This window comes from Mastigoproctus giganteus, chromosome 7 (genome assembly GCF_048544385.1).
Source record: "Mastigoproctus giganteus isolate SK-2022 chromosome 7, ASM4854438v1, whole genome shotgun sequence".
NCBI classification, from domain to species: Eukaryota; Metazoa; Arthropoda; class Arachnida; order Uropygi; family Thelyphonidae; genus Mastigoproctus; species Mastigoproctus giganteus.
Window position 1 is genome coordinate 29,892,172 of NC_143581.1, and position 10,836 is coordinate 29,903,007.

The 10,836-nt window shown below is 37.8% G+C and overlaps 1 protein-coding gene across 1 annotated transcript; it reads right to left on the bottom strand.

Annotated features, from left to right (window-relative positions):
- Nucleotides 1-6,612: 6,612 nt before the first annotated feature.
- Nucleotides 6,613-10,598, bottom strand: LOC150082781 (uncharacterized). Its single transcript, XM_090378278.1, has 2 exons — nt 10,443-10,598; nt 6,613-6,906 (listed from the first exon to the last, which is right to left on the bottom strand). Exons 1-2 carry the CDS (start codon nt 10,596-10,598, stop codon nt 6,613-6,615), a joined length of 450 nt encoding a protein of 149 aa, XP_090234404.1.
- Between the last annotated feature and the right edge of the window lie 238 nt (nt 10,599-10,836).

Consider the following 10,836-nt stretch of genomic DNA (forward strand, 5'->3'; position numbering starts at 1 on the left):
GTGTACTAGGCTACCATGGGAGTGTATAAAATATTTTCTTCAGAATTTAGGAGGGCGTTACTAGTTACAGTCGATCTCATGAAGGGGTTAGGAGCGTTTTTTCTACCGTAAATAAATGGGATATCTAATAATCCGGGTTATAAATGGAACAGACACTTGAGTGATCACTGAATTATGACCACCTACCTAATACTTCGTAGGTCCTCCTTTTTCCCTCAGTACAGCAGCTATCCGACGTGGCATTGATTCAACAAGATGTCGGAAGCGTTCGGGAGGTATGGCTAATCAAGCTGTGTGTAATGCGGTCAGCAATGCAGGTGATTGGTGTATCAAGACGCCTAATATGCCTTTCCATAGTGTCCCACAAATCCTCTATGGGATTGATATCGGAGGAGTTCGGAGGCCAATCGATATGCTGGAAGTCAGAACTGTGTTCCTCAAACCATTCCTGCACAACAAGTGCCCGATGGCTCGGCGCATTGTCATCTTGGAAGACACCATCGTCATTCGGGAAAAAGTGTAACATAGCGGGGTGTACACAGTCAGCAAGCAGTTGACGATAGCGAAGACCACTGATACGTTGTTCCACATGCACCAGGGGTACAAGTTCCTGCCAGTGAAACATGCTCCACATCATAAAACCACCTCCACAGGCCTGCACTTTTGATACAATGCATGATGGATCACTTTTGATACCATGCATTATGGATCAAGAGCCTCATGTCGTTGACGCCAAATCCGTACACGGTGTGGAGTAAATAACGTATCTCATCCGACCAGCACACCTTCTAATGTCCAACCTGCATGCTCTTTGCACCAGTAGAGTCTTTTACGCCGATGAACCTTGGTTAGGAAAGGATGCCGTAGGAGTCGTGTGCTGGTATAGCCCATACGTGCGAGCGTGCAAAGCATGGTCATGCCTGATATTGTTCCGGGTTGACCCGTGTTGTATTGGGTAGTTAGCTCTTCAACAGTGCTGTGCCTGTTCGCCTGTACGAGTCGTCGGACCTTTGCAGTTTTGCCGTCGGCTCGTTGTTTGACCATTTTGACGCCAGTAGTGGTACACTTTAACAACGGCGGCTCTCGAGCACCACACCAGTTCAGCCGTTTGGGAAATCGAGGTACCAGATCGTCGAGCTCCCACAATCTGTCCTTTATCAAAGTCCAATAAATCCTTCGTTTTACCCATCACGCTCGGAATTTTACTACCTATTGAACCATTGACACCTTATCTATGCTACGTAGGTCGACTGACTGTGCACTCTCGTACCTCAAGTGGTCAACGGGCATCATTCACTTTTCATAAGGATGGTCATAATTCAGTGATCACTCAGTGTATAATAAATACCCCGTAGGATTGCTATAAACCTAGAAGAGTCAAAGTGGACATGTAATCCTAAGAAACATTACTTTAATCACTTGTGAATTCAGATGAATGAATTTCACATACGCATAGCTGACGCAGAACTTCGAAACCAAAAACAAGAAGTTCTAAGAAAGAGTAAGGAAAAATAATGTTTGAAACGGATTCTAAAGAAAAGAATCCTTGGTGAGCAGGTGGAGCATATAACTTGAACAGTGGACATCTTATCTCAAAACATACTAGGATCCCACTACATTGCGAACTATACTGGGTCGCCACTACATATACAAATTTCGTATAAATGTGGGGTGCTCAGAAAACTTATTCATTTTTCCATTTTTCAAAGTAAGGGCAAAATATTACCACAGAAACTCGATGAATATATTATGCAGAAACAATAAAATTACATTCATATTACAGTTGGTTTTAATATTTAATCGTTCTAATACGTTTTACAATACAACTGAAAATTGGGTGGATGTTCTATTTGGAAGCTTATGGTGGAACGTAAGGTTGTTTTATTTCTTTAATGAATAAGAAAGAGCAGCCCTGGGAACAAAACCTTATATATTTAATAGAACAAACATGACTACAGACGTTACCACCGTTGAATAAATAAAGTACTAACTTGTTTCTCGGAAGTAACCAGAATTCGCAGTTCTCTACATAAATCAAGCGAGTTGGATACACTGATTAAAGACAGATCTAAACCTGCGCTCACTGTCCCAAGGGAAATCTAAAAGAATATCCACAATTTCACTTGTTTTCATTCTAAAACTAACTTCTTTTGAAGTCATAAACGTAAGCAAGTAAAGTACAAAGTCCTGGACTGAAGCCAAATCGTTTGAACGAAATCAAGTTATTAAAATCAAATGTAAAAAAAAAAAGAAAACGAGCGCATGAAACAGTTCTTTATTATTCTTATTGATCGCCAAAAAAGCTAAGCATAAGTGTATTTGTATATTTGGGATCGAGGAGTTATTCCTGTATCGGTGCTTTGCTTAAGTTTTCGTTTATTGGACATCTGTTTAAACAAACATCGATTTTCTTAATTGGTACTTCTAAGAATATTGATGAGAATCAATATTCTTAGAAGTAGAATCCTTTCGTTCTCCTTTCCTTAATATCCTTCCGATATCTCGAGTAGAAAAACAAATCTAAGTAGAAGTAGTTTCAAATATTCTTGGAAATCTGTTTGAATTCTTAATAGGAAGGATGGCAATTTTCGAGGCGATTTATCGAACTGATTTTTCAATACAGAAAATTCTCAATAACGGATTTTTATGGCGTTCAATTGAAGTTTTTATTGTACTGCCGCTCATAAAGAAAGCAGATGCAGCGAGGCAGTGAGGATGGCTTCACTAAATCCATCACGGGAAGCTAACATCACAGTTCGCATGCAAAATATGATTAATAATTAGCGTAAAGGGTTGTTAAATTAGGTGTTAATACATTAAAGCCTCGGGCTTTCTATACCAAGCTGCATTTTTAAAGTTGTCAGCTTAATGGGAGTATAAATCATGCGGAATCGACGATCAGTATAAATTACCTCATTCCATGCGTCGTTTGGCTTTAATAATAAATGCGATTGCAGGTGAGCTCAACATTAGATTTATAGATGTCATCTTTTTATTACTTCCAGCTGGGTGTCATTCAACTCCCATCTGCCTTTATCTTCTCATTATATCGGATACTTCCTCCTGGGAGTAAGCGCTTCCGTTTCGACTCTTCTGCATTGCCTCAAGTGGATTAGATACAGCGGGGTGAATGCAGATTTGGCTCAAAGAAAGGGATTTGTAAATCCTCAGGCTTGGAGAGTTATAATCCAAGGAGGAGTCAAAACGTATTTCTTCCAATGCGTCGATTTTATAGACGCTCGTGGGAGAGAACATTTCATATGGGGAATCTTCAGGCTCTTCCACCGAATTCAAGGCTAGCTGCATGTGAATAGACGACTGTCTGTTGGAGAAACCATTAAACCACACCAAAATATTTGATAAAAAATCTGATTGTAAGACAACTGTCTTTTAACTATCCTTCTTGGCATCATTTCTTGGTTTTTCCAGTAAATCGTGGTGATGAAAATCCTCTCTTTCTGTAAGCGTATTCTCTTCCAGTTTCCCAAGTTAGTAGACTGGATTTAATTACGAACTGAGGAGGATAAAGATGTTAAGCACTCTTCAGACCAATCCTTTCAAACCTTTGCCTCGTGTCAATAGCATTATCTTCTACAACTTCCTATTCTTTTTAGGATACAGCGTCAATAATACAACGAGAGTTTTCGAGCCACATTGCACGTTTCCATTACTCCAGTAACCACTGTCGCCGTTAACAGTATCACCGAAAATCTTAGGGAATAACAGATGGTTGTATCTTACGAAGTTTATCTTCTTGTGTGGATCATTAGAATAAAGAGCTAATGTGGCTGAGGTGGAGAGTACCATAGCAGAATTGGATAATCACTATTTGGTGGCGGAAAAAGTGTAATTGATATTTTGATAGGGCAGTGTTATTGCGATGAAACTTTTCATTGTAATCTGCGTAAAATTCAGGGCGTATATAAACGCATTATTGACAATGATTATAAAAATCACAGCTGGAAAAGGTCCCTCCCATCTTTTGCTGAGACTTTCAAAGAAACATTTCTCTACTTTGTGGACGATGACAGCCTGTAAATAAGAATTATCTTCCTTCGCTACTCTTAGAAGCGTCTAATAAATAAGAAAGAGCCGTGGAAATCTCAGTAAAGCGTGGATGTTATTTAGGATTAATTATACGATGCAAGTGCCACACTTTTGATGGATGTCCATTAATCTCAATCCCTGACCCAATTCTCCGGCGGAAAAACTACGAAACATTATTTCCTGCCTTGTAAAAGAAGAAGAAGAAAAATCAAAGGTCCACAGGCCAAGGACATTTCCCCCATTTTCATTCTACAAACACACCTGATGTGAAAGCTTCCTGGGTAAAGTAATTAGGTCAGATCACGATCAATGATCGCTGCTCAGAGTTAACACCTACTCCTCACTTTTTATATATTTTTTCTTGGTTTCTGTGCGCTGTCAAGTGTCTTCTCACAATGTTATGATTCGCTTCTTACATGTGTCTAATCTAAGCTCGTGTTTTCGTAAAATAGAAAGAAAAAAGTTTAAAAACTTAAAGGTGAAACTTTATAATGAAGTTAATTGTAATGTGCTGAGGCTAATAATAGGGTAGTTTAAAACACAAAAATTCAGATCTGATCAAAATCTATGGTGGTACCAAAGTCTAACACTAGAGGGAACTGCTATATGGTAGTACCAAAGTCTAACACCAGGGGAACTGCTATAAAATCTATGGTGGTACCAAAGATTAACACCAGAGGGAATTTCTAGTGCATTGTTTAAATCAAAAGCCAGTGTTTTGCAACATATTAAGCGATGTTTTTATTTTTACAGTAAATCAGTACGCTAACTACCTGATATTTAATAAATGAAATGGAAAATTTGGATTCAAATAATCCATATACAAGCGGTTCGTTTTCTGTTTTTATCTCAAATTGACCGAATATTCAAAATCGAAAGTTTGGTAAGTGGAAAATGAGTAACCCTTAAAAAAAAGCTCGTATTGACCACCAGCTAAATCATTTATTCCAATACATTCAGGCATATTCACTGGTATGGAAAGCGATTTCACTTTTTCGATAAAATACAGAAAATTACATAACCTCTAACAATTTTTCCTCTTATTTTTTTCTCCTTCTTTCTTTCTTCTTTTCTCCGAACTTTCATCTAACGCTTCGACTCACCACGACTACCCAATGCAAGCCTATTGATTCCGCTTGCCCTATAGGGGGTAATAATGCCTGCGAGGTTACTTATGCCTTAAGTAAGAGTTTGACCCAGTCCTGCGCGATGTGCCTAAAACCAGTCTGCCGTACAGATATTACCTTCTGTTCCGTGAGGTTCACGACTCTGTGACTTTATTGTGGCATTGATCACTGATCTAAGCCAGGCGCTCTATTGATTCCTGATACATCGACAAGCTTCTAAGTTGTAGTAATCTAGTTGATATAAGTGCGTTTTACCAGTCCCTTCCTCACCATGTTTTATTGATTACCCATTCTATGTCATGCTACAGTTGCACTCTAACAATCTCCCTCCCCCACCTGCTTTTTGGAAAGACAGGTTCAGACCGAGTGGGGCTAAATCTAGCCACTGATAATCTAAAAGAGGGGATTTAGTTTCTATAAGAAAATTAGTATCTGCTAAAGAGAATTGTTTCTTGTCTTATCGATACCTAAGAATTCTCTTTCTAATGGGACAAAGGTAATGTCACAAATGTACGTTGGGAAGGGTAGATGGGGGGTTCTTCGGCTCATTATCATATTATGACTCTTCGTGAGCACAGGAACTCCTGTTCGTTAATAAAGTTCATCATCTGTAATTTTGGAGGCAAATTAATACTATTTAACTGCTAATTATAATTAAATAATGAATGATGGTACTAAAAGTTTGGAAAAACAGCATTTGAAAACAGATTTTATTCATTTTTTGAAATTAGCTATGATAATGTGAGGTTTAATATAAAAACAGCACACTAAATAGTATTTTAAGTATTTAAAATTTACAACAAAATATTGAAATGATTAACATTAACAACTGTACTGCTTTTTCATTAAAATATCCTCCACCATATTTTATCTCTGCCTTGTACCCATGTGGCATTCTGGCGATTAATTTTACAACAGTGTCCATAATAGCATAATAATAATCTCTTGAGACATTATTCCAAGCGATCTGCAAGGTTTCTCATAAATTTTGTGAAGATGGGCAGGCTTCACAGACCTGACGGACTAGATGATCCCATAAAAGCTCTATTGGGTTTAAGCTAGGAGGTTAGGGTGGCCACGCCATAATTTGCAACATCCTCTCCTGTTATTTAGTTGCTAGAAAGTCTCTGCACAGCTTAGAGCTGTGCTTTGGGTCGATGTCTTGTTGTAATATAAAATTTCTTCCACACAGTCGAAGTTCAGAGGATATTGCACTAGGTTCAAGAATGCTTTCATAGCCTTTAATTCTGATAATATCACCCATTCCAGAAAAATAGAAGCAATCCCAGATCAAGGGGAACCACCACCTTGCTTGACTGTAAGCATTAAACACTGTGGCACCATTTTTGATTTCGTTGATCGTATCATATGAACTCAAAGCTTGGATCCAAAACTTTTAAATTTGGATTCATCCCTCCACAGTACGTTTTTGCACTCTTCAATTGCCCAATATTGATGTATCTTGTCCCAAGCCAACCGTTTCTTTCAATTTTTCCGATTTTAATAAGAGTTTTCGAGTGCCCACACGACCGTGAACTTCTGCTCGTTTAAGACGAAATGTTACAGTGGATGTAGACACGAACGTTTCTTTGTTCCTATTGAATTCAGCTCGGATTTCAGGTGCAGTAAGTCGTCGATTGCGTTTAGATATCAGCGTTATGTTCTTATCTTGTGCTTCCGTTGTCACGCACGGTCGTCCTGATCGTGGTTTGTCTTTTAAACTGACAGCCCCCTTGAATTGTGGAATGGTAGTTTATACTCCTTTAAATGAAACACCTAGGTTTTTTTTCCCCAACACTTCTCGTGGAATAACTTTCTTTATTCTGAGTTATAATAGCAGACTTCTTTTATCTACACCCAGTTCCTTATTTCTTTTCATGTTTATCAGGAACCATACAAAACGTACACCACACACTTTCTGAATGACGATATATTCGATTTTATAAGTTACAGCTCTTACTCCTCAATTTATATTTTTATAAAACACTCTAGAATCATCTACAATCTCCTATACCCTTTCTAGAATATTTTAGAATCATATTCAACGTTCTACCAAGAGTCTTTTACACCTTTCTGGAACATTCTCGAATATTTTAGAAATTTCTTAAATATTATTTCAGTTGTTTGATTTTTATACATAATAGAAAATATTTTAATAAAAATTGGTTAACAATTTGGTCCTATTTTAATAAAAACTTTGAAAATTTAAAAAAATTAAACGTGATTGCAAACTTTTAGGCGGGAGTGTGTATATATAGCTGTCTTCTTTCTAGGTGCCATACTAATGATTAATAATAAATTTCATTATTATTAATGAAATTTATTATTAATCTGTGAAGACTCATCTGTGAAGAGCACATGGCGCTGTTCCTCCTAAGTATCTGGACTCATCTGTGAAGAGCACATGGCGCTATTCCTCCTAAATCCAATTAGGATGTTCGAGTGACAACATTCTTCTGACCATATGATGCTGGGCGTTCGTTGGGATGCACACCATAGGTCTTCTCGTTCATGTCTGTGCAGTTTTGGATACTTTGGAGGGACACCCCTGTCCCTCTCGCGTCTTCAAAGCGTTCGAGTAGCTGGATAACGTCGATGAGTCGATTGCGAGGGGCAAGTTGAGAAAAAGAGAGATCTTACCTCGGCAGTGTTGATAGTCTACGACACTGACCTGGACCTCTATGAATGGTTTTTGGTTTCTTCGAACTGATTCCACAACTCTGATCACTGTGATATGCCAGGCCTTGCTGGAACTAGGCATAAATGTCCTGCCTCCAGTCTCCTAATGACTCTTCAAGCGATAGACTTCAGCATATCCGTCTCAGATGATATTTGTGAATGCTTCACTACGATAATTGACACGTGTATTTGCTTTTGCAGCTATAGTTCGCGAATTAGATGCATCTGCGACATGGTTGAATATTTGACAAAGAGGTCGCACGCTGAATTTTCCGTTCTCAGTCTATATTTGCTGGAGAACTTAGTAATTTGCATCTGCACTGCTTGAATATCTCAATAACTTGCCTAATATAGTGTATAATTTCGGATTATAAAGCATTCAGAAACCTAAGAGTGTTAACTTACCGGAACATTCGATGGAATGTGCTTGTGTGTCTGTCCGTTGATTTGCATATGAACTAATAATTATCACCGAAATTATCAATACCAATAGAAAAAACTTATTTTTAAACTATTTTTGGTTAGTCGTGTGTCAGCAGCTGAGTGGTTAGCAATAAATAAGACAGGCATCTAAGTACTTTGCCATTCAAAAGAAATTGGAATCAATAACACACACATATCCATTGAAATATGCGAGTTGTTGATCCTATCTTCCCTCACGGTGGTAATCATTCGACTTTCGAGCACTTTGCCGACTTCTACTTAATGGATTTCTAATACATTTTCTTCTGTATACGAGTATATACACCTAATAAATCACTTTCTCTTCCTGTGGCTATTGGAAAACCATCTGTAAGGCATTGGGCACACTTGAAGTACCAGTTGAAGCTTTACATAGGACCAAATAGCAGTATTAATGCAGTTCTTTGGTGACGCATAATGGAAATAATTTATTCTTGGAAGAAACAGAAATCGAAGATGGTGATGTTAATCTAAATAGAGAACGTCCCCAGGGAACATCATCATAAGCCACTCCAGATGTTTAGGAAATGAAATGTCACGTAGCACATGCTTACGGTATCATTAAGAGCAACAGGCCATTGCCGTATTTTTCTGTTTTTTTTCCCTATTAAAATATGCTTTCTTAATAATTATGAGAAATTCCAGTGCATTTTTTGTCTCAGATCAGGCCCTTAGAGCCTTAGTTTCTGGGGCACACTCCGATTTTTCAGATGACAGCAAATCAACAAATAAAAAGCATGGTTTATCTCAAATTTCTTAATTTTATTAAAATAAAATATACATTTACAGACCATTTTATTAGGACCGTGTCAACAGCGCGTTGAGCCACGTATCTCCAGAAGTGTAAAATCTCTTCATGTTTCTCAACTGACTCGTATGCACATTTGGCGCAGTGTTTAATTGCAATATCATCGTGGAAATATCCGCCCTGGAAGGGCAGAAGCGTAACATTGTTGGATGGGATTGATCTGAGATTATGTTCAATTAAACTGTATTGTTCATCCTACTGTTCAACGAAATCTGGATGTGCCATGAAAAAATCTCCCATACTCTTATTGTTCTATTAGAAGCCTATATTGTTAGTACAAGTCGATTGGATCTATCATGCGGTTTTCTCAATATGCGACTTCTTCCATCAGAATCCCTCATTGGGAATACGTAGCAAGATTCAATAGATTATATGAAATTCTTTCATTCCTCTCGTATCCACCGTTTTTCTTTCTTTGACATTACTGCGGTCTTTTTCCTGTGTTGTTGTTTGACAACAGACATCCTGAAAAATCTGTTCCAAAGCTACCTACCACATTCTGTTATACAAAACTTTCTTTGCATTTTCTGTTCTTGAAATACTCGAATAATGGCCGAAACTTTGGTTATTATCCGCTTTTAACTTTATATTATTTTTCGATATTGTCTCCTTGTAACTCATCGCATTTTTCCATCGATGCTTCAGATTCATTATCCTAATTTTTGCAGACGCTTTCTTGAAGGTCCTCAAATAAAGAGTGTGCAGCTACTATCACCTCATCATCCAACTCAAGTCTTCCAGGTAAGTTGGATTTTAACAGTTCCGAGAATAGGTGCAAAGAGATCGAGCTAGATCTGAAGAGTATGGTTGGTGGGGAAGCAATTCTTAGCCTGCTGAATTTCAGCTATGACAGCAGCCGATGCATGGAAAAATGCATTTTCCTGGTGAAACAAAACACCGTTAGTCATCTTTCCTGGCATTCTTGACGATTGCATCTTATAATTTAGTTACTAAGTTGGCCTAGTATTGTCGTTTATTTTTGTCTTTGGGAGAAAGATAATCTACCTTTATTATCCCTTTAGAATCCCAGAAGAGTGACGCTCTTTCCTTATCTGTCGATTGGTTTGACTTGGCCTTCTTTGGAGATGGTGAGTCAGTATGCTTACATTGTTTTGATTGCAGTTTTGACTGTGGTTGGTAGTGTTGAAGCCATGTTTCTTTCATAGTTACATAACGAGGCCGGAAATTTTTCAGGATCTGCTTGATAATGAGTCAAAAGTTGCTTTAACGTTTTGAATAGAAGTCGTTTCTGATTGGGGTGTTAAAAGGCAGGGAACCGTGTTGTGTTTTCTAACGATTACTCAATGATCATCCATTACCATGTCATGCATTTTAATGATTTTTAGAGTGATTGCTGTTATTGGACATCCACTGAACTGTTCATCTTCAATGCTGCGTCGGCCGCCTTTAAATTTAGCCACCAAATGTTTCACAGTTGCATACGATGGAGCATATTCTCCCAATGTATTTGCCATGTCTTAACGAATATGCCTATTTCTAAAATCCACCTCCCTTTATACGTGTTTGTAACGAGAGAGATAATTGAAATATAGATTGGAGTATCCTTTAATTTCACGATATTCCATTTTTAAAAGTTATAAAAAATTGCGCATTAAAAATAAGCTAATACACAGACTTTTTTAATGAAATGATTCTTTGATGAATATAACTAGAAAAAAGAAAACGTAATTCTTTAACACGATATAAACAAAA

Excerpts from the sequence above, each read along its gene's own strand:
- LOC150082781 (XM_090378278.1), bottom strand. The coding sequence starts at position 10,598 with ATGGCAAATACATTGGGAGAATATGCTCCATCGTATGCAACTGTGAAA. Across the intron at positions 6,907-10,442 it reads TCATTAAAATGCATGACATG|GGGGCTGTCAGTTTAAAAGA; the intron begins GTAATGGATGAT and ends CCACAATTCAAG.